This window comes from Photinus pyralis, unplaced genomic scaffold (assembly GCF_008802855.1).
Source record: "Photinus pyralis isolate 1611_PpyrPB1 unplaced genomic scaffold, Ppyr1.3 Ppyr1.4_LG1, whole genome shotgun sequence".
NCBI classification, from domain to species: domain Eukaryota; kingdom Metazoa; phylum Arthropoda; class Insecta; order Coleoptera; family Lampyridae; genus Photinus; species Photinus pyralis.
This window is the reverse complement of record NW_022170249.1, coordinates 65,009,996-65,035,377: the sequence shown is the minus strand read 5'-3', so window position 1 is coordinate 65,035,377 and position 25,382 is coordinate 65,009,996. Positions and strand designations below refer to the sequence as shown.

The 25,382-nt window shown below is 36.1% G+C and overlaps 1 protein-coding gene across 1 annotated transcript in view; it reads left to right on the top strand.

Moving 5' to 3' along the window:
- The first annotated feature begins 565 nt into the window (after positions 1-565).
- The window catches only part of LOC116160134 (serine proteinase stubble), a 43,352-nt gene continuing 18,535 nt past the window's right edge, over positions 566-25,382 (top strand). The window contains exons 1-2 of the mRNA XM_031473271.1: positions 566-783; positions 14,125-14,227. Of these exons, the coding sequence (XP_031329131.1) occupies positions 14,125-14,227 (103 nt within the window). The 5' untranslated portion in view covers positions 566-783. The remainder of the gene's footprint in view (positions 784-14,124; positions 14,228-25,382) is intronic.

Sequence of the window (25,382 nt, the reverse complement as noted above, 5' to 3'; positions counted from 1 at the left end):
AATCGAAAATTTATTAATCGATTAGCCTTTACTATTCAATTTTAGAATTAATAATCGTGTAAAGCGCCATATCCACACCGGCTAAATTACTAATTTGGTCGTAAAACCAAATGACACCAGCGTAATTAGCGAATATCTTCCTGCTCACTAAATGCTAATTAATTTTCAGAATTAAAACGAGCGCAAATCCGTTGGTCGCAATGATTCAATGTAATGGAAAGCTTTTAAAGATGATACATTTCTAAAAATCGGTACATTCTCCACGCTTGACTCACTAGCCGGACATAAAATTGCAGCTACGCTATGTGCATTTATCCCTTAAACCCGCAATTCAAGGATGTGCTCATCTTTTACAGGTATAATTGACAAATATATAAATTATATAAGCAATGATAAGCCAATTCACCTTGCTCTATCGAAGTTGATTACCAAAGTAAAAAGTGGTAACGGTACATCCCCTCCTGAACACCTTGCAATAGCACATACGACTGAGCTGATGAAGAAGTCGATGACCTGGATGGTACCCTAAGATGGCAGAAGTCTCTTCTGCCAGTCCCTAGTTAACATCGGCTTGGTGACGATCGCGACCATGAAGATGATCTCCAGTAATTAACACACGTAAAAATTGAAAATCAAAAGTGTGTTTAATTTACCCTGCTTCCGAAAAAATAATCGAAACTCTTATTTTATTAGACTCGATTTTAAATAAATTAAAATGTTATAGTGACCGTTTTATTTCATTTTTGACTTTTTGGTGTAAATAATTCTAGTCTTTTAAACAAGGTAAGTTCAATAACATTTGCTAATTTTTTCATGACTTGATTGCGCGCGAAACATTATCTATTCTTAATTAAACCTCAAACTGGTTGAACAACGTTGATTGTTCTGTTTGTCATTTTTAAGACGGTTTCGATAAAAAATAATGATGGTTTAAACACGGCGCTTAACTGTTCGTTACTTAAGTATTTAATTATCGAACTATTTTTCTGTTAAAATTACAAGCACAGTTAAGTGATTTTAATGATCGGTCAGAACGGACACTTCCTTGTAATAATTTATACATTTTATTGAAATATTTACCGGTTTCGTCGTTTCTTAACAGTAATTTTTGCTAAATACTTTAACGTTTTGCGTTAGTGTAAGATCGGCCTTGAAGGTGTGTATTAGGGTTAGAAGATGAAGGTTACCATACTGGTTTTGTTTTCTAAATGAATTGACCTAGCTATGGTTTCAACAAAATTAGGTCTGACCTCCTACGTAATGAAAACAATAACGGTTCCTGGTATTGAGTTTTGTAGATTACGCGTCCTCCATTGTGTCTTAACTTAATTTTCTTTTAGTCCGCACGAAAGTTTATTTACATACAATTCTACATTACGTTCTTTGAATATTGCGTCCATTCGAGATCATATTTTGGCTGTTACCAATACATAATTCAGTTTTTTTTTAAATAAAAGATTAGACCATCTTATTTAGCAGACATAGACATATAAAGTGTAAAGTCATCCCCAAAACGGATGAACAAATTTTAGAAAAGTCTACACTGAAATTTTATGTAATTGAGGCAAAATAAAAACAATGCAAAGTGTATACGAAGTGGACCACATTAACGAATTTTTGCCGTGACGGATCAATATGTTATTTTCAAAATGTTTGAAGAAAGTTACCTTTCAGGAACTCCTTTTTTAATTGGATACATCTAAATTAACACGAATCATTGTGAAAGAATCTAAATCAATTGCCGTTATCGTTATACAAGGTACAAAACGAAACACAACTGAACAGATTGTTTGGCCAAAATTGTTTGATTTGAACATAAAATAATGAAAATGGGGAAATTTGCTAGGTTTCAATAGCACCTCATTTTCCACATTTTTTAACCGGATGATGATCCAATCAGAAAGTACTAAAGTTGACACGAAACCTTCTCCATGAAACTTTATTTATGAAACAACATTACGACGTTTGTTTCATAAATAAAGTTTCATGGGGAAGGTTTCGTGTCAACTTTAAACAAACTTTATCCACCCCACCCCATTTTGAGAAGAAAATTACACCGATTGATATTCTAGAAGAACAGAAAATACTACTTACTTTGAAAGCACATGAATCAAAAAGAACTAATAGCCCAAAAAAAGACTGTCGTCTTCTTGTGGATACCGGCACACGTTGGAATTGAAGGCAATGAAATCGCGGACAGTGCAGCGAAAAGCGCTACAGGAACATCCACAACCCTAAATAGAATAACATCAGAAGATGTAGCCAACAACTTTAAAAAGGAAATATTGGAAACTTGGAACACTGAATGGAGCAGTATAACAAACAACAAATTAAGATGTATAAAACCTTCAACAAAACACTGGAAATCATCATCTAGAGCGAACAGACAGGAAGAAATCGTAATTACAAGACTACGAATAGGCCATACTAAAATAACTCATGATTACCTACTGAACAAAACGAATCAACCCATTTGTGAATTTTGTAATGTTCCAAAGACTGTTAATCACATTGTGATAGAGTGCCGAGAATACGAACAAGTTAGAAATAATCTAAGAATCCCGGAAAGAATAGAGTTAGCGCTGGGCGATAGTGAAAGTGAAGTTGACAAAATATTAGATTTTATAAAACAGACAATTACTTTTAAATGTATTTAATTTTCACATTCAGTACTTAATGTTTTTGCATTGCATATATGACCTCGTTGTTAAAAATGCGTGTACTTTTGTGCATATCTAATAAAAAAAAAAAAAAAAAAAAACGTTGGAATGAGCATAGATACTAAAGGCGAAGGACGGTAACAAACGTGCATAATATGGTTAGTAAAAGTACTATTCGGGTTTATACCTGGGTTTATAAAAAAAAAATTCTAGAAAATGTGAAAGAAATGAGCTAAAATGGTGGAGCAAATGTAAATGAATTGTTTGTCTCTTTATAGTCATCCGTTTTCTTATTTTTGCATAATTCCGAGTCTGCAAATCAGTGATTAGTGGCCAAGTTACTGCCAGGCTATCATTTTCATACACCTTTCGGTTTGGGAAGCTCTCAATGTGAAACAAAATTCTTGAAAAAATGTGTTCCAAGTTCGGCGAGAAAACCAAAAGGTTACCTGGAAAAACACAATTTTTACTTTCAACAGGGAATGATAAGGCGTAGCAGCAAACATTTATGGAACCTACCCTCGAACAAAATCACTCCCGCTTTAAGAAAATTCACTACACTTTTCTTTAGAACAGCTGTCTATTTATCTTATTTAGGTACGAGGTGTGGCAGAAAAGTAATGAGACTGAGTTTTTATTTTTTTCAAACATAAATGTTATCCCTTTTAAAGTAGTTCTCTTGGGAAGCTACACACCGATGGAAACGTTCCAACTTTTGGTAGCAGCGCTATCAACTGGTATGGTCTTCAGCATGGCCATTACACACATTTTGGATGTTTCGAAATAAGCCTATCACTCTCGGCACAAAAAATCGCCAAATTCCCAAAACATGATATATCTCTGATTTTTGAGTATGTCGTTTGGACTCAGGGTTTGCAACTCTCTAAAAGTTCTGGAAGATAGTCTTGGGTACCTACCTGTATCGGAAGTTTGGATTCAAACATCTGGTGAACATCTGCGCGAGATCAGCCATAGTGCGAGGAGGGGGGACGCCACCTTTTGAAAAGGTTTCGTTCAGTGATGTGAATGGTGAAAATACTTTTCACCTGACAATCCGATGCCTCGTTTTACGAAAAATATTTCAGCAGAGAAAATAAGCTGTCCTAACCTCCCTCTTTGATAATGCTGCATAAACCAAAGCCCATAGACAGAAGACATGGTTTGTCATCTACGACCAGCCATTGCACATGAAAGCAGGGGACATTGTCCAAAACTGTCCCCGTGCTGAATTGACTAGTGTGGAGGTACCTACGAGTAGGTGGGACTAATTGGATATATCATGGCGGGGAGCAGCCTCAAAGAGCTCCTTGCCACGATATATGCTCAAAACAGTATCGACAAAGTGATGACTGGGCATGGATATACTCGTGCAGTGAGAGCCAAATTCAAAAGCCTCCTTGAAAAACTTCAAGAAGAAAGGCCGACCGCAAAACTTTGGGTACTGGTTGGGTTTTGTAAGTGACGAAGGAAGTGTGATGCGATTACCAAATTCTTCACGCTCTAGTAGCTGTCGAGTCTTGTACTCCTGGCTGACACTTCATCTGTATGCGGTGGATCTCGGGTTTGGAGTCTGCGCCGGTGGATGTTCCTGCTCCTTGGTGTCTGGCATCTCGATTTTGTTTTTTGACGTTTTCTCGGTTCACTGCTGTTTGTAGCACTTTGAAGTGTTCTTTTGAATTATGCGGTTAAACTCAACTATATCCGTTTAATTCATTTTGGACAAGTTACTACGACTCAACGAGAAGCATCTCTCTGGAATAAAAAAAGTATACTTGCACGATGACGAATCATTTCTGTAGCGGACATCATTCATAAATAGACTAACCCAAGGTTATGCGATCCGTCAAAGAATACAAATGACCATCAATTTTACCTGCGAGATGAGTAAGAAACTGCTACCGTCCCTATTTATCGTCGCAGATATAGTGTTTTGTCTGAATGGTGCAATGCAATCGATATTTAGACTAATCCTAATTACACTAAGAAAAGTGCAAAGCGTGTGGGTGAAACAAGGAAATTCTTCAGACTATTTAATATTTAAAAAAAGAAAAAGTTGACTGATCTTTCTACGCCCATTCCGTCAAATGCATCTAACCTTATGTCTAGTTCGTTCAGAATTGCATATTTCTTGGTACATCCCCAATTGAGTGTTTAGTTTGTTAAAATTGGACTAGATACTGGTTTTTACATAACATTAGATTAATCACGATTCAATTAGACAGTGCTGACGATTTTCGGATTGAGATCTTGTCATCTGTGACGTATTTTCCCCAAGGAACACAAATTCGGTGCTTATCAAAACTCAACTCTTCATTACTTATCCAGATACACAGATAATACGAAATCGAATGATCTGGATAATTTTTTTTTTTAATCGACATTTGCTCATTTACAATCTACATCTATACAGAGTATTAAGTAAATGTGTTGTTTGCATTTAATCTGCAAAGGAAACAATCAGTATTGTTTCTCCCTCTCAGTTGCTATTTCATTGGTGTACTAAGTCCGGGGGCCATGTTCTGTGCAGTCTCCTCGTGGTTGGGCCATTGGTGTATAGTTGGTCTATTAGGTCGTTTGTGTGGTTGGCTATCTGCTTGTTGTACGAGTTCGTTATTCTCAGTATTTCAGCTGTCACGAAGGGAATCTTCAGGTCATTGTGGAGTGTTTGGTTACTCACGTACCATGGAGTGTTTACAATTGCTCTTAGAGTTTTAGATTGGAATCTTTGGATGCTATTGATCGACGACGGTTTTGCGCATCCCCAGAGTTGAATACCGTATGTCCATATGGGTTTCAGCATAGCTTTATATAGTAATATTTTGTTGTTCAGCGAAAGTTTTGATTTTCTACTTAGGAGCCATTGCATTTGTCGGAATTTTATGTTTAGTTGATTTCTTTTGGACTGTATGTGTTTTTTCCATGTGAGCCTTTGGTCTAGATGAAGGCCGAGGTATTTTACGTCTGTTGCTGTAGGAATTCTCTCATTGTTCATCGTTACAGGCGGGCATACTTCTCGTCTCATGGTGAATGTAATTTGCACTGACTTTGTTGTATTGATTTTTGTCCGCCATTTAGTGTACCAGTCTTGAAGTACGTTGAGGTGGGTTTGTAAGTCCGCGGAGGCGTTTATAGGGTTCTCGTTTGGTTGGCGATGACTGCAACGTCATCAGCGAAAGACGCGATTTCCGTGTTGGCAGAGTGAGGTATATCTGCGGTGTAAATGAGGAAAAGCAGCGGTCCTAACACACTACCCTGGGGGACTCCAGATTTAATAGGGTAAAACTTAGAATATTGGTCTGAATGTTTAACAGAGAAGTGTCTGTATGATATATATGATTTTAGGAGTAGGAAGTAGTTGTGGGATAGCGCGTTCTTTAGCTTGAATATTAGGCCTCTGTGCCAAACCTTGTCAAAAGCTTGAGAGGTGTCAAGGAAGACTGCATTGCAAAATTTCTTTTCTTCGAGACTACTGGATATTGTGTTGACAATTCTGTGGACTTGCTGGATTGTGGAGTGTTTTTCTCGGAATCCGAATTGATGGTTGGGGAGTAGTGTTGAGAGATCATGATCTTTATATAGTCTCTTTAGAAAGAGTCTTTCAAAAACCTTGCTTGTGATAGGTAGTAGACTAATGGGTCTATAAGACGACGGTTCTTGTGGCGGTTTTCCAGGTTTATGGATCATGATTATTTCTGCGTATTTCCAGATTGTAATGAAATATGCTAGCCGAAGCATGCCGTTAAATATAGTTGTTAGGACAATAATGGCTTTCTTAGGGAGGTGTTTTAGTACTTCTCCAGTGATGAGGTCATATCCTGGGGCTTTACGTGCGTTTAGCAGTTTGATTTCTTCCTTTACTTCGGTGGGTGAGAAGGCTTTTATAGGTGGGGACATTTGGCAAGGAGTGTCGATAGAATTTTCTATTTCTTGATCAGTATGGTCTGGCTGGGTTGTAAAGACATTGGCCAGGTGCGAAGCAAATACGTCTGCCTTTTCTTTGTCGGAACGAGCCCACTCGCCATTAGGTTGACAGATAGGAGGTACTGGTGTTTGCGGTCTTTTTAGTTTTTTTGTTGCCTTCCAGAGCGTGTTGTCGTTTGCAGACAGTTTGGAAATGTAGTGCTCAAAGGTGTTGTTTTGTACGTCCATGAGAGCTTTTTTCAGTTTCCGGCTTAATCTGTTGTAAGTATGTTGGTCCGCGACATTTCGTGACCTTTGCCAGATCCGTCTAGCTTGACGTTTTTCTGATATAAACTGGCGGATGTGTAGTGGTATGCTCGTGGTGTATGTTTTATTTTGTTCGTTTTGTGGGGTTGATTTCCAGGCTGCGTCTTGTACTACCTGCGTAAAGTATTGCGCTGCTTCGTCAACGTCTGTTGGGGATTTGAGCCGCAGCTTAAGATTTACTTTTTCTAGCTGATGCTGGAAGGAGATCCAGTCAGTGTTCTTCGAGGTTAGTTTAGGTGGAGGTAATTTTTGAATCATCATAGTACTTATGTTGTTTATAACTGGAGTGTGGTCGGAGGCGAGGTCGTTGTTGGATTCTATTATGCAGTTATTTCTTGATATACCATGTGTTATGTAGAAGTCCAGGAGGTCAGGGAGTTTTCTAGGGTCACTTGGCCAGTAGGAAGGTTCGCCGCTACTAAGAAAGTCGTAGCTATTGTCGTTCATTGCCCGTAAAAGATTTCGGCCTTTTGTCGTAATTACTCGGGACCCCCAGTGTGTGTGTTTGGCATTCCAGTCTCCCCCGGCTATAAATCTATTACCAAGCGTGCTAAAGAAGTCTTTATATTCATCTGTGGATATTGTGTGTCGTGGCGGACTGTACACAGCTGTAACCGTCAATTGACATGGATTGGCCTTTATTTTGATGCTGGTTGCTTGTATTTTGTCTGTTTGGAATTTGGGTAATTCATGATGCAAGATAGATTTGCGAATGAGTATCACAGAGCCTGCATGGGCGGTACCATCTGGATGGGGAGTGCTATTATAGGTGGAATATTGCGGTATGTTAAACGTTGTCAGATTGGTGAAATGTGATTCGGAAATGAGCATAATGTCAATCTTGTTTATATTTAAAAATGTAATAACTTCCTGCTTATGATTTAGCAGTCCGTTGGCATTCCATGTCGCAATTCTGAGTATGTTTAAGCGGTTCATGGTTGTAGTTTCCCAATGACTGTGGTTAGTAGGTTTAAAATCATACTGTTCTGGCTCATTAGCTGTGCAAACATGTTTTTGAATTCCATTAGGAAGGCTGACAGTTGATTTTCTAGATTTAATTGTGGTGCTGTTTGACTGTTTGGATTCGTTGCTTGTGCATACGTTCGTTGATCGGTGTGTAGGATGGTGGTTTGTTGTCTCGTTTGTGGTGTGTTTGGGATTCTGTACATATCTTCATTTGAATTGATTGCTTGAGACTGTGCTTGTTCATATCCTCTAGAAGTCCTGTTTCGTGCTAATACTAATTCTTTGTATACTGTGCAACCTTTGTAGTTTGCAGGATGGTTGTCGCCACATAGTGCACATTTAGCGGGTGTATTGCTTGGTTTATTGCAAGTTTTTGAATCGTGTGAAAGACCACACTTTACGCAGTAGAATGGTTTTAGGCAATAGGTTTTGGAGTGACCATAGGATTGGCATCTGGTACATTGGATTATGCTGTGATTCTTTTTTGGAGCTTCAATAGTTACTTTGCTGTTGCATAGGAATTCTTGCTTGAAGATTTCTTTATTATTTTGCTGGGGTTCTAGATCAACGAAGAATAACGCTAGGGGGTTTTTGGTTTCTCTGTGTTGGACGTTCATAACGTTGCGAACTTTGTGACCTGCTTTTTCCAGTTCAGATTTTATTTCTTCAGTCGGTATGGAGTGGTGAAGATGGCGTATTACTATTCTATATGCTCGTTCCTCTTTTATTTGATACGTATGATGGATGATGTTTTCGTCCTTTAGATGTCTACTTAGTTTTCTGTACGTATCTACATTTCGCGCATTGATTTTGACAGTATCATTGGGAAGGGTTTTGGTGTAGTACGTTTCTTCCTCTGTTACTAGGGAAAGGCTATTCACCATATCTTTAAAGTTTTTAACTCCATATATGAATATTGGTGGTGGTTTTGGTGTCTTTTGTTGAGTGTTGTTTCCGTTTGCTTCAGTTGATTCAGTTTCGTTTATTTCAGTTGGCTCGTTCGCAGTAGTAAGCGGGCTGTAGCGATTTTGTATTTTAGTTGGAGGTGTTGTAGGAGTGCGAGGTTCTTGATTTGATCTTTCTCGCTTGCGCTTTGCGACGATTTGCCACGGGTTTTTCTGTTCTATTTGTTGCTCTTTGTCGCTCAATTCAACATTCATGTTGTCACTCATGTTGTCGCTTTCAGGCATTGTACGGAGGTTTAACTTTGCGGGTTTTAGTATATTACGGAGATTGGTTTGGTCATTAGGAATTCTATATACTGGTGCCGAGTTTTGCTGGGGTTGATTTTGGGCATTAGGAGTTGTGTGGTCTAGTGGTGGGTGTTGTTGTGAACGGGGGAGCATGTCCCCTAGAGAAATTTAGGACCAGCTGCTTACCTGGTATATAATTTTACATTCGATCAGAATAATTCGATAAATGTTTGCTTGTGTATTATTTTCGCACTAGGTTATTGTATTTATCACCGTATGGCGCGAGGACACTTTCAAAGATAACGATAACTGCGCTCGTCTAACGTCTTTACACTTCGAAAGTCAACTTACCTGGATAATACGTTTATTTAAATTTTTGTTACTAATTTCCTTAACTTGTCCCATGAAGCATAATTTCTAGATGTACTCGAATGCTTTCTGAATGAACACGCTAGTAAAAAAAGGCAGCAAGAAAAACAAATAGCAGTAATAGCGAATGAGACAAAAGGAAACGCAAAAAACGGAATTCCTTCATTCTAAATCAACAAACCGTAGCGTAATTTGAATTTAAATACGAGCGTTGATTAATTAATTTTGTGATTACTCTCCGTTTAACGTACTTGTAACGATGTAAATCGTAAGTTTCCGCGTTCCCTTTACGCAATTGTCTCCAAAAATTGCGTATCTATCTTACAAGAGAATAACTGTAATTAGCGCTTTTATGTCCATGGACATCGTGTACCATTAAAAGCCAAAGACCTCCGGAACACTGTAATTCTCACGCTCTTTACGCTCATGACCGGTACGGCTAAAAAATTTCAGTAAAAGTTAATATGCCGTTGGTGAACGTAAATCCAATCGACTCCTAGTTAGGCACTTAACGTAAATTAATAGCGCCACGGAAGTACCGATTTGGATATTATCAATCGTAAATACGGTGTACGATCGAAATAATTGCAGAATCATCTTGCTAAACGGTACCTGCGTATTATTTTTGAAAGAAATATGTTATGCCTTGTGAGCACATACACAGAATAAAAAACGAATTAGTTTCGGTTCTTGTTAAAAACGTGACCGGAGGAATGAAGAGGATTACTGTCTTGTACTGTTAATGTTTTAAATGGGATAAGTACTTGTTGATTTGTGGAATTGAAATAAAAAGGGAGCTTTTATTTAAGCGTTTACGTGGCGATTTACGTGCTATTATCCAATTCTTCTTCTGTTTGCAAGTGTTTAGTCTCAAGTAGATTGAGCGAATCGCGTCGATCTGGAAAAGTAGCAAAATAAACCTTAAAACTTGGCACTACGTCGCACTCCTTTGTACCAAAAATATATAAACCATGTGGGGCATACTTTTTAAACGTTAAATAGTTGTGTCACAAATTTACTGGATTAACCAATTTTTTTTTGTTTAAAAATTCTCCTTCTTAATTCTAGTTTCGTTTAGAACCTTTTATACAAAAAAGTAATTTGTAAGAGAAAAAGGTAACAGATTTGATGAAGTTACCGAGCCAAATTTACCGAAAATGTTATAAACATGAATTATGTACAATGGAAATCAAAATAAAGTACCCACGCTAAAACCGTAAGAATCGACAAGTGCCTTTTTTCTTCATATCAATAAATTCAATTTTCCAGTGAGCACCCTGTATAGGCAGAATGTGCTTGATAACTTCGAAATTGCGCCCTGTAATGAAGAGACACTTGCTCGGAAAATCCCGGAAAATCGCGAAAACTTTCAAACGTGTTTTAAGATTTTAAGTGTTCCAGAGATTGACAATTACTGTGAAATTTTGAACTTGATACTTTGAAAATTATGCCATGCAATGAGGTGACAACATTCGCTCGGGTAAATTCTGAAATATTGCGAAAACACGTATTTTTCGTCAAAATCAGAGATTAACAATAAGCTACATTTTCTTCATACTATCGTATGATGGAAGGATAATTTGTATGTGTATGTGTATATAAAAATCTAGAAAGTTAGAAATGTAACCGCCTTAGAATAAATTGGGATCATTTATTTAAAAAAGACAAAATATATTCAGGTACCGAGTACATCTTTCAAATATTTTTTTTATATTAGAACGAGATCGAATAACCTTAGTAATATCTACATGCCTTATTAGTAGTCGGGATTACAAAGCATAAAAAATTGCAAAGAAAATGTAGATTTGCTTTAAAGAGGCATGTAATTATGGAAACAAGCTTAAACATTTTCTTTGTAATAGTATGATTGCCATTTTTTGAAGCCGTAAAAAAAATTTTCTGAGATCGACCGGGAAAAAACATTTTCTTATAGAGTTTGGCCCGTAGAATCCATAATTTCAAACAGTTCCAAGAATGGACCACTGGATCAAAAGTTACAGCCCTTTGAACTTTTTGTCGAAATTTGTATTTAGTCCATAACTTTTGATTGAGAGGTATGATCGAAAAAGTACGAATCGTTTTGGATTCTACGCACCAAAATTAGTGAGAAAAAGTGTTTTCCCGAGAAATTTTGGAGCAGTCGTTTTTTGGCAAAAAAGAAGGTTTATACACTGCCTTTTTTTGAGGCCGTAAAAAAAATTGTCTGAGTTCGACCGGGAAAAACATTTTCTTATAGAGTTGGGCCCGTAGAATCCATAATTTCATACAGTTCCAAGATTGGACTACTAGATCAAAAGTTACAGCCCTTTGAACTTTTTGCCGAAATTTGTATTTAGTATTGCGAAAGATTAACTTGAAACTCAATACACAAGATGTATAGAAACCTAAATCTATAAACACCACCTTTGTGCTTTGGTATTTTAATTTATTTCGATATCTTCAAGTTCAGCTCCTAGTCAACAATGTCTGTACAGCATCTAATTTCGTTATTTTAAGGTCAACAGTCAATTGCGGGGGTGGTAACCCCTGTAACACATCAAATATTTTTAAATATCTATAAGCAACCGTCCAATTGCTACGGAAAAGTAAAGTGCCTCTTCTCCATTGATTTTTAGTATCACCACAAAGTAGACAAACGAGTTTTCCAAAGTTTCTGTTTCCACTATTAATCTACTAGATTTTCACTGTCTCTAAATTCTTTTCCTGCCCTCTCTAAATATTTTGTTTTCTTTTCGGTTATTCTTAGACTGTAATATTTCGCAAATTTTTCCAACTCCAAAATTTTTTGTTCTTGTCATATCTCCTTTATCAACTTAATTATACACATATTAGATCCTTCTCCTTTACGAAACTCAGCGTTTTCTTCTTGCCTCCTCAAATCATTGTATTCTTTCTCATTACCTACTTCACCGTCACCATTTAACAATAGTTCTTCAAAATATTCCCCCAATTTCTAATTTATCGCTATTTTCTACTAGTAAATGTCCGGTTTTGTTTTTACGGAAAGTGTTTTTCCAATAGGGCGTGTTACCTGCTTTATTTCTCCATACATCCATACACTTAAAAAATGTTGTTTGTTTAATATACCTTCAATGACCACCTAAAGATAAAATCCCGATTTAAAATTTCGGAATTTTCAACGAAATTCGCTCCTACAATTGTGGGTGGATTACTAGAGGGGAAATTCTTTTAGCTTATAACATAGCGCGCAAATTAAAAGTGTAGCTATATATGTAGATAATTTGTAGCATCCTACGTAGGTGGTACCGCCCTTGACTAAAGTGAGATTGGATTCATTTCCTCTACCTTTGAATCTGGTTTCGCCGAATGCACCAGATTCCAACTTGTAGAATAATAATTGTATCTAAATCTTCAGTTAAATCCCGGCAAGACCTGTTATCACATTAAGCTTGAGCAGAGCTTAAATTGTAAGCAATTTGTACTCACTGAGCAATACAGCTCCAGTTCTTACGTTGTAAGCTTGCAAAAAAAGCTCTCTTTCCATGCGAGAAAATTGTAATATACGAACAATGTCTATAAATCTCAATTACCTTGTGAATATTCAATCTTGCTTGGTTTAGGGAATTGCTTTGCATGTTCCTAGACGAAACCACCTCTGAAATTTCAATCTGTTCGCTCTCAGGATAGTGTAACAGTAAACAGAAATTAATGTTCTCCGGGTTTCACATCGTTAAGGAAACCAAGCCGAATTTATTCCATTCCGTTTTGTCTGTGATTTCATTCATGCATTAATTTCCGACGCTTCCAAGGTGGGCGAGAATAAGGAGAGAAAATCCCCTACAGTATTTCAGTGCAATCAGTTGTTGTCAAATGCACTAGGAAGATCATTTAATTTCTTAAGTCGTACTGCAATACATTAAATAGGGATAGAATTTTGAGTACTGATTTTTAGGTACTCAATCCGCTGTTTGTCTCAAAGCGTACAAAAGAATTCGATGTCTTTTACTGGCCGGGAGTTCTGGTTTATACACAACAACGTTCAATCTTAATTAAAATTAATAATTGGCGGTGCTCCACCTGTCAGTCCATTTTTTCATAAAACCCACTTACTTTGACTTACACTCATCTCAGTAGGGTTGTGCTAACTTTTTTGGTAAATAATGGAAAATTCGTATAACCTTAAGGGCCTGAAATATACCTGTTTCAAAAACAAAAACCAGGATTAATAAACTACTCTACAATTAACCCATCACGACAAGATATTAAAATTCGGGACAACGCAATCATAAAACCCACCGCTAAACTTGTCGAATATTACGGTCGACTCTTTTTGCTTCTCAATAAATTTAAGTAATTGATGCTCTAAAAGATCGAAATTTGAAACGTTTCGTAATTGGTAGAACTTTTGTCGGATGTTTATAATTATCACTCCGTAAATTTTTTTCAGAAATCGGAGAAGCCAATGAATGGTAGATAATTCTGAAATTTTTAATTCCGCTGTTCGTGAGGCATTCGAACGAGCCGGTAATTAAATTTTGCGGCTTTCAAGTTTTTGAAGTCGAAATCTCATTATTTATGAAAGTTTATTGAAGTTTCTGTAAACTTAATTCCGTAAGCGTTACGCTTACAAACTTTTTTCATTTATCAAAACGTCTTCGCATAAAGGTGGCATTGTAAGAGTAAAATCTTTTGTGATATTAGTCGATCTTGAGTGGACGTTATTTATCTTTTTTTTCTTTTATTTTCAGATGCTGTCGGCAATTTTAGTTACAGTAACAAGTTTCCTTTTGGAATTTAGTTGTACATCACCCGTGTATAATATGCAACATTCACTAATGGTTGGTCACACAGGTTAGTATAATTTCTTTTACGACAGGCTTATACTGATCGAGTATTCTAAAAATGACAACAGAACATTTTTTAGGTTAAGCTTATTTTTGTTGCATGTCCCGAGGCGATGTACTTAACGGTTAATATAAATGCGAGAACGAATTTACGTAAAGTTTTAGGTGTGTTACAGAAAAACCGTATTAACCAAGTAAGAATGATTTCTATCAATAAGTCACGTTAGCCCCAATTACAGGAATGCGAGACACACTAATCAAATATGAACAAATTAAACAAATTGTCATTGATAATATTATCCACCAGAAAAGAAAAGCGCCGAATGCACTACCCCCTACAGACACTACCTATACTGTTATATGTCAGAATAGTGATCTGATTATAACGATCTTTGTTCACCCTTATACTACTCAATTTCCATCTTAAACTGGAAACAGGCAAACTTTATGACTTAATCACAATATTTTGTAGAATTTTTACTTCAAAGAGATACCTACCTTTCCAATTACCTATAATTACAATACTAGTGCGTTTCAGGTGTAGCTCCTTCTTTTATGGTTTTTAAATCATGTGTTTATAACAATAACATTATTCTCTTTGCAAAACTCTTACATTCCTTTCTCCCGTCTCCGAGTCCGTATCTTCCAACCACTCCCTTAACCTTCGCCTTTCCCACATTGGCATTCCAATCTCCCATCACAATCAACAGCATCACTGTTCTTCCTTACCAATTACCTATTCCTCTAATTCATTCGTACAGTTCTTCCATTTCTTCACCGTTTTGATCACGTATCGTATATACTTTCATTGCTATCGGCTATGATTCTATCACAGTCGCTTATTACTTTGGTAAGGCGCCCCATTTCTTCCTTTTTTGTCTCAACTATAATAGAAGATGAAATGTTCTTCTTTTTCTACTCCTCATCCACCCCATCTCACTAATGACACCATAGTCCAAGTTCTTAGCATTTCTCTTTTTAGGTTTTTAATTTCCTTCATGAAGGGTTGTTACATTCCTCTCTTCTTGGATGCACACTTCGTATAGTTCTACTCCTGGGAATCCGAGTGAGGAAATATTATATTTGCGGTTAACTTATAAATATGCGAAGTATCCATTTTTTTTTCATTTCTCATTTCTGCCACCGTCAACTTAGGATATCAACAAAGATTTATTCCCGTTGCTTTCTGCATCCTATGCTGTTGACGTTAGTTGTTCATCCGCATTTTGGAGGGATAAGAGGGTGCCCTTCTCTCAACCACTCCTCCGCCATGAAGCCGTTGTAACTCGATGGGAGTTGATCACTTATCCCGGGAGTCATTCGGTTCTATTTCAGTCGCCCTTTATGCCAGGTAGGGAATATCACAGTCCAATTCTAACCCCGGATATTTAATCAAAATTTAAACTCGTAGTACATCATTATACCTAAGAATATTTCGATTTCAAACCAAAAATTTAGTAATAGAATACTATACCGTGCGGAATTCAATTTATGTATAGCATAACGTCACAGTTTAATAAAGTTTCAACGGTATTTAAACAGAAAAACTGAGAAAAGTCAGTTTTCAAGCTAGTGGTTTAATAAAAGTTTCACTTTAAACTGGATATTTAATAAAATTTCGACTTTCAAACCCGAAATATATGAATGTTGCAACATTAAACCGATAATTTAGTAGAGTTTCAGGTTTAATATAAATAATAAATTCTATTACGCTGCTTATGACTCGCATTGTTTATAAACTCATAATGAATAATATTTCGACGTTTAAACTGAAGGCTCTAAACTTAATATGCAATTTCCACTTTAAACATGAGCCATTATGCTCAGAACATAAGAAAAATAGTAGAATTTCGACCTTTAAACACACAATTTAGTAATATAATGCAATCCTTAGGATTTTAAGCTCACAATTTAATCAAGTTTCGAAGATATTTAAATTGAAAATCTCGAAAGTTGGATGATAAAATTATCTCGACATTTTAGACTTCCTAAATGAATATATCACAAAGCGACGGTTTTCTTGTTTCAGTTAAATTAAATTAAAGGAAAATTGTCAGATAATTTTAACAGGCACAAGAACGACCGACCTTTTTAATAAAATCATAGTCGGCAATAGATTTCATTCATTCACGAAAACAAAACTGCAAACCCAACCACAAATAAGACCAAGACGAGGGTTAATCTTTAATAAACTTAATTGACAGTAAAAATCAAAGAGATACATTTGTCCGAAACAAAAAAGGGGCTATTCAGTATCATTTCCAACAGTTGATGGATAATTTTAAATTTACATCTTGTAATTATATTACAAATTAGCGTTGCCCATAAAACATTGTGTATACGACAACAATGCAAACAATAAAAGCAGATAGTGGCATAATTTATTTGAAATAGTTGCGCAATGAATAATAATAAGAAACGACCTGGTGACATACATTTAAAGAGCTCACACCCCCTACATGCCTTATGTAAATCGCTTCAACGTGAGTTCCAAACGCACCGGAATGATTTACCTTCACTTACCTTATATAACGGTATATCCGTATCATAAAAATATTTGACCAATTTAACGAAACTTTCTTTTATCCCCACCATAAAATTTCATTTAGTCGCGTTATTCATGCATGCTCAGAGGGCGTTGATGTTAAATTGGAAAATAAGGGAAATGAACGAGGAGCGATTTCCGTTCGGTGGGTTTCAGAAGTCGTGCCAACGTTTTATGACTTTCATTCATTACTGGTTTTATGGGGTTGTGTGTTTTATATTTGTCCCTTGAAGTGGTTTAGTCTTTTCTTTATTGTTTTCGTTTTCTTACTTTTCTCGTTTCAATTTCTACGTTTGAGAAAATATTAGTGGTTTCAAGACGTACTCGATTCTGTAAAATCACTCTCGACTGACTCCTAACAGTTTTTTTTTATAATGGGGAAGTATAACAAATCTTAATATACGGTGGCACAATGTACTTATTTGACATTCTTCAGTTACTATTTGCTTAGAGGAAAGTTTTTATGTTAAAGACTAAACAGAATCTTGAAAAAGTCATATTCATCAAGCAATGTTGTGGTTCTCACAAAACCTCTCATTTTAAAATCTAATGAAAATTACTCTGGGTGCGTTCAGAGGGCACCCCACTATTATCAAAGCAAGTAATTGTACTTCAGTGATCACGTGATTAAAATGGTACAGCGTGGTTCAAATTCGTGGCTGACCATTGGGATCTCGGTAATAGTGAGAGATGCCGTAAAGGTTAAATGAGCGCAGAATTGTCTCTACATGGAAATTCTAATTCAGTTTCCCCGAAAAAGATTGCCTGGAACCGTTCATTTCCGACCGTTTATGCCAGGAAAAAATGGACGTTTTCAGTTTTTTGGTGAAAATATCTCAGTTATTTTCAAAGATTTTTCTAAATTTTAAATACGTTTTTTTGTCACAAAACGGAGTAACTTCGCCCCCATTTAAATCATCACTGTATCTGTCAGGGTTATGGAGATCCCAATGGTGAGCCACCTACTTTGCTACCAGTATATATCTATTATTTTGACTGTCACATTTCGGACGGTAAAACTTATTTAATGTATCTAATGGTGCTCAATTGTGCCTCTTTTTATAAGCAATGTGATCCCTCTTCTAATATTTCCGACTATGTATGTTGAAAGGGAGAGAGCATTTTTTGGCCCCTCCAAAATTTACCATAAATATTAGATGAAACATTATTTAGCGCAGTGTGACGATTGGTGACAATGGATCCGCTAGTAACAAAATCGACGAAAAAATCAATGGATGTAATCCAGTGGCCCAAAGCGAAGTCTATGATCTACCGAAACAACTATGGACAGGGAAACCGCGTAGAAAAATAAAATCCCGTTTCTTTCATTGTCAGCCTCACCTTTGGCCTCACCTTATCCTCGTACTGCAAACACAGACACAAAGGGGACCAAAGTTAGCGCATCTAAAAGTTTTCACTCAGGTTCATTTTCAAGCAAATAGAAGATCAAAATAAGCACATTTTTTTCGTCTCCGTTTGATTCAACTCCTTCATCATTAAAATTTAAAAGTGAAGGGAGTGGTACCACTTATAATTGAATTGTCATTCTAGTGCGGCCGCTCTCATTGAGTTTCAAATATTTACCGAGAAATTACATACTAAATGAATTAGGGCTTTGGAAATCTTATTATTTAGCGTAATTTCTGAAGACCTGGCAGGTAAAATACACTATTTCTGGATAAAACTTTTGCGAACAGATGAATTAAAAAAGTTTTAATTGAATGATGATGCTCTATCTGATGTAGCTCTTTGAAACAAAATTAACCTTTTGTCAGTTCTACAATTCAAAATCTATTCAAAAAACTCAGTTCCAAATCGAAAGCCTTTCTTGTTTGATTTTTGAAATAAAGATAAATACTTTGCTCTATTTAAAAAATCACTTCACCCACTTATGACAAATTTCCTTTTTGTCGATTTTATATACCAAAATCTGTTCAGAAGATTCAGTTCCGAATCGAAAACCTTTTTCGTTTGATTTTTGTAACAATGATATACACTTTGGTTTATTAAAAAGACACTTTTTCCTTTTGCCGTTTGCGACTTGCAACGAATTTAATTTTTATCGTTTCTTAAATACCAAAATCTGTTCAGAGAATTCAATTCCGAATTCATGCCTTTTTTTGTTTGATTTTTGAAACAAGGATATACATTTTGTTTTATTTAAAAATCACCTTTTCCTTCTGCTGAGGCAGTAGTGGGGTTGGGATGAATGTAATTTTTATTAAATACCAAAATCTGTTCAGAAAATTCAGTTCCGAATGGAAGGCACTTTTCGTGTGATTTTGAAAGCAATAGTTATTTGTACAACTAGTTTTGAAAGTTATACTTTTTTTTCATGAATTTGCAGTTTGATTAATGAGGGCGAAGTTGTTTTCCCCCAAATATTAGACAATTTAATTATGATCCGCAATTTCTCAAATATACATTGTCTGAGTTAGTCGGTTGTAAAAAGTTTCCACTGCCTAATAATCAGTTTCTAGAAAATTAACAATAATATTCTCGGAGTTCTGCTACATGTGCATGATTTGAAGTAGCTGCCCCAGAAAATTCGATGGTATTAAGTATCAATCTTAAATAACCTACACATTTTTCACGTATGAAAAATGCTTATCGAGAAAACCCTGGAAATAAGCTTTGAAAAGAAGCTCCGATTTGTTCAAATAAAAATTAACGTTTTTAAAGACCTGGAAAATTCTCCCCGGTCCGCGTAGCGCAGATAAGTTGAAGCTCAAGACTCTGGCTACGAAGGGTCCCTGGTTTGAATCAGGGTTCGGGCATGGTGATTAATTGTAAATGTATAGTTGGTTGGGTTGGTAGAACAGCCTTGGCTGAAATCACACAAACTTAAAAACAAAAGTCAAAAATTAAATAAAATGAAATATTCACCCCATGCTTTCGTCCTCTGAAGATCCGTTCTAGGGATGTTTTCTCGCGGAAAATTCTCCCCCAGCAGACTTGCGCGCGAAGTAGTTGAAGGATTGAATTTTAGGCATCAAGAAAAATCGCTCAAAAGATTCGCCCTCGGAAAATTTGCCACAGGAGTATCTTCGTTTTCCGAAGCTTCACCATATCGTTTTCCAAAAAGTAACGTCAGTACTCCACTGTCGTAAGGATTGTATATTGCACCATTACGTAGCTAACCCATACGCCTGGTGATTGTGAAAATCAATTTTTATTATAGCGCATATTCAACGAAATACCAAAATTGTCTGTGTTCAATACTTTCCGCCGAGAGCGAATCCTCCGGGGCAAATTTACCGGAGGAGAATATTCTGGATGTAGGTAATATCTCGTAGACGAATCTTCCGGGGGCGAATCTTGGGAAACAAATTTACCTGCTTGAGGGCGAATGTTCCAAGGGCCATATTTTGTGGGCTACCGGAGCGAACTTTGCAAGCCGATTTCGTTTTAGTTTCCGATGTAAACTAAAACCAAAGTTTATATGATTAAAGAGGAAGGTGCCGCGCAACCTCATATACAAATTAAATTTGAAAGGGGTGGTCAACTGGTCACCGCATCTAAAAGGACGTCCTGATGAAATTAAGGGCTTAAGAGTGGGGTTAAATTTCAATTTCAATAGACATTTAACCTGGTCGAGCATTTTTCTACTAGTTAACCGGAGACTGATCTATTAGGGGTAGGAAGTTTGAATTGGCACACACTGAATTAACTAAACCTCTCGCCAGGAAAGATTGCCGGTCACAGAACGCTTGATCCCGATCTACAATCTATGTTTTTATAAAGATGTGAGCGACTTCCGGGATAGTATCATGTCAATGTTGAACAAAAAGACTTTTCGTTCAACATTGGCACAATTCTATTCCGGAAGTCGCTCACATCTTAAGAAAAACACAGATTGTAGATCGCCACTAGGTGTGCTGTGACCGGCAATCTTTCCTGGCGAGAGTAATACGTGCATCGTTTGTGCGGGTCAGATTGTACTAATTGTAGTGAAAACTGGGCTTTTTAGGTGGTTTTGGTTGTAATTATCTTTTAATGGTGACCTACGAACTTTTATTATCGGTACATAAAAGTAAATATGCAACGAGTACCCTGAGATGCAATGATAACCGTAAATTTGCCATTAAAATTGTTCCCTACACAAAGGTGTATCCGTAAATCAAGAGATCGCAGTGGAATGAAATCGAGCATGCCTACAAAAAGCTCGCTTTAAGAAAAACTGGATACAATGAGCGCTAGGCTTATTAATAATGCTCTGGTTACTTCGTGACTTGCCGCGAATTTTTGATTCTAAAGGAACAATGACCGTAATTACATACGCTATATCGCTTCTTCAATGCAACATAATTAAAGAAGCAGATTAAGTAACCCTAAACCTTTTATTTAATGCTTTAAAATAGATTGCCGAAGAACAATAAAGAAGAATAATAAAAACCAGAAGCTATAACAATATTTTGTGCGCTAGTCTTGTTTCGAATAGAACCAATATTTTGTTTGCAAAAGGAATATTAGAAATAAGAAATAACACTAAGCCATTACATTACCGCTAAATGCGCCGTGCAACGTTCATCGTTTTGCATTTAACCATTTCAGACAATTTAGAATCGGGATAAATTTTATTCATAGCCCATATTGAGGAATTATTATTGTCTTTGTTACTCCCCATATAATAAGCATCATGTATCGTACAGCTTAATTAGAATTCATAATTCATGCAAATTGATTCTAGCACTCCAGATGATAATAGCTCGAAATGAGCGGTTATAAGTACAATAGTCAACGTGGTGGTAATTTCCTATATGATGGAAGCGTAAACGATTTTTACGATGCACGTAAAACTTTATTACAGTACTTTAAAGAAACCGAATACCTGCTTGTAAAACGCGCCATTTGAAAAGCGCACTCGATCTCAAATATCGATGATTTCTTTTCGAAAATGTCGCATAGGTATTAGAAATGGATAAAATCTCACGTATAATATAGGCCGTTATTTCAAATTTGATTGCGGCTAAGCTCTTTTATGACGCCTTCATCTTACGAAGGGATCCATAGCGTTTTACTACCAGTCATTGATTTCATTTGAAATGATCTCTTACGTCACGACCTATATATTGTCATCAAGTGCGTGCGATTGGTGAAAGTTTGAGTTTCCTTCCGAAATGCTGGCGTGATAATGGAGCATGCGGGTAATTTCACTGGAAGCGAGAAAGTGAACTTGAAATTTGTTGGCTGTGAGTCATTAATTTGAATACGGATTAGGAAATGGGAAAGCATTATCTATGCTGAAACGATGACGACATTAAAGGAGGAACAATAATTAAACGAAACCATTAACCTATTCTCATTTAGTTATAAGCAGAATAATATATCCTCTCTACGTATGTAATGTGACGTTAAAGGTTAAAAAATTTGACAAAGACTGCTGTCATGCTCTATTTAAAATTGTTCTTGCTACCTCCAAAGATAGCCTTTGCTTTAAATTTAACTGTAATACTTTCATACAATAGGCCGCCTTCGCATTGGACCAGGTGCTTATATAACAAACGGGATGTTTCTAAAAAGATTACGGAACGTTCTCGACGATTCCCGAGTACCTGCGAAGTCGGCATATCACATTTTCCGAAAGGAGGTGTCACATCCGGTTTCGCAAGTGACTAATCTTTTATCGAGTTGATGCCACCTCGATAGCGGCTGCTGGCGCCCCGATGTTTGAGATACACTATAAATAATTTTCATGAAGATGTGAGCAAATAAATTGCAACTGCTAACCATTAAAAATATACCTCGCGGATTAATTGCTCTAATTATATAAAAAAAATTATAAACATTATCACATTAGTGTGTACATACAGTGTGTTCGCAAAGTAGGCGTTTACAAAATTACGCGAAAGGATATATTAGCATTACGTGCCACAGTCGACAATGTCAATTATCCCTTTTGGTCGCATATCGGTTAGCATAGATACCGGTACCAAAATTCGTTATGAGGTGGGAGGATATGTTCACTTGGCCCCTCCCAAATATATTTAAGGATAACCACAAAAACAAGAATGGCTACGGCGCATTTTAGCGCATACCTACGAGTACAATCTAGTATAGAAGCATGATAAAAGTAGCTTTTGGAAACGTTAAGTTTCCCTCCCCTCACTTTTTGAAAATTTGTTATGGCGCTAGTTTCAATCCAAGTGGCACAAATGAGCTCATAACCAGATGTACCAGGTGGCATTCATACCAGTAACAAAATAACAGGAGGAGGGGGCAATGTATACTTGACGCACCCCAAATGTATTTTCGGATTTCTATAAAAAAAAACGATTATGCCGGAAGGTATTAGCGGTGGCCGATGGATGCGCATCGCTTTACAACAAAGTGGCTCAAATCTCCAAGTAGAGAGAGGGAGGGGACAAGTAAACGAGCCCCACTTTTTTCTAAAATAGGTCAAAGTGAGCTTCACACCAGACTCGAATTGCAACATCAAACTCGACATTCCTAATGATAATTTTGCTAGCCGTTCTTTTAAACTGATTGAATATGTGAATAAGTGGTCCTAAAACAAGAGCTTTTGGTGGGATATTAGTTTTTGGTCGAATTGGAAATCATTTCGTTAAAATATGGGAAATTCGACATCCCTACTCATCAGTCATCACTCCAGCATTTGGATTTATAGATTCAGTGGTTAAAACAAGAAATGTTTTTAATAATGTATTTTTTAGTATAGTTACTGGTTCAAATGTGAATCTCTCATTGCCGACTTAGCATGATATATCAGTTTCGAATTGTGAGACAAAACTTGAGATCAATTTCCGCATTAAGCCTTTAATTTGAATCTATTGACTTCAGTGGCTTTGGAAACAGACATTTATTTATTCGTATATTTTTTGAAGCCGTTATATTTATTTGTGGTTGAATTGTGATCTTTTTATTTAAAACTTGTCAAATTAGTTTGACACCACAGATTAGAAATGCGACGTAAGGCTCCAACTGTCAAGCGCTTAATTTAAATTTGCTGATTTCAGTGATCTAAAAACAAGAAATTGTACGATTAATATTTTTTTCCGTTCATTTATATTAGTGTTGTCACCTTATTAATGAAAATATTTGGAACTAGATTAACATTAGGCTCGAACTGCGACGAATTATTTAAATTAACTGATTTTAGTGGTCTTAAAACAAGTGATTTTCTTGATAAACATAATTTTCTTTGGTTTTTGGTTCAATTCTGGCCTTTTTCATTAAAATAAAATAAATAATAAATTTGATGAGTCCTGGCTTTCATGGTTTGTTATTCATCTGTGAAAATTGTGAACTTATAATATAATTTAATTTCAAGATGCAATTAGGAGATGACCAAGGTTTAATGCATCGTTTCCGTGACCCCCATTTGTTGTTGTGGTTGAACACGTACCAGAAGAAAAATTGCGGTAGGTAATTATAATTAAAGGCGTGAAATTTAACTGAAGACGACCAGAAAAAGTACTTCTACCATAAAACAAAAAAAATGTGCCGTTTGGCCGTTTTTCAATATTATTATTCCTGTTGGTAATCAAACACGATTTAACTTAATCCTTTCTAGTAGAAAACTACCCCAAGCATCCCCAATAGAAAATTAATTCATATTAGTAGCATTTTAATTTAACCGTGTGATTATGAATTTAAAATAATGAATTAAAACTTAATTAGAGAGTACTCTAGTATTCTGATATTATTGGGCAGGTTTAGATTGTTCAACGGTGCGAATTAGATTAAGTTTTTAATGTGTGCAAGCTTAACAGCCAATACGCATTTTCTATTAGAGTTTAATTGTTCATTTGAAATAGATAAGGTGGTGTTAGGTAAGGGCGAAGTTTTAGTTGCTTAAAGTACATTTTTAGGTTTTCTCAATATTACATTAGTCACAAAGAATCGCAAAGTTTATTTCGTCATCTAATTCGGAAAACACGATGTTAGACACCTTTATTGTAAGTGATGATTAGTAGAGAGAATCGGAAGAAAAAAGCAAAAAAAATTATATAAACGTCTCCAAAATTTTTTAGCTTCCTAGCTCGAACTAAGTGGCTATAGCAATCAACGTTTTTTGTACATGTTAAGATTTTATCAAATGTCGACATTTTAGATCATTTGAAGCAATCTTTCAAGAAGAAAATTGTTGCCCATCTATACGTATGTCCTTTTTTATGTACGTACGTTGGTGATTTTTCGAGGTAACGGCTCAGCAGATTTTGTTCATATTTTGGATACGTATATTAGGCATACGGAAATTAAAAATATAGTTTTCAAAAAAAACTGAGGGGAAAAAATATCAAATTAAAAAATTTAAATATATTTTGTTGGCAAAAGTAAAATGGTTACTGGTTAGGATGTAAGACTGTCAAAAACGTTTTTTTTTATATTTGAGTTTTTAGCACCGTGACTTATTCATACAATTTTTTTCTCAAATACCACGCAAAATTTTGATTCAGCTATTCGAAAGGATACATGATGTAAAACTATCAAAAACTTTTTTTGAATACATGAGTGTTTAGTGCCCTGACGTCATACCAGTGTTTTTTCAAATAGTAATCCACATTTTGTATTAAGGAGCGAACGGTTTAGAGTGGTTACGTAACAAAATTATGAGTAGACAAGAACACGGTAAGCTCAGGCAAAATAGAAATGA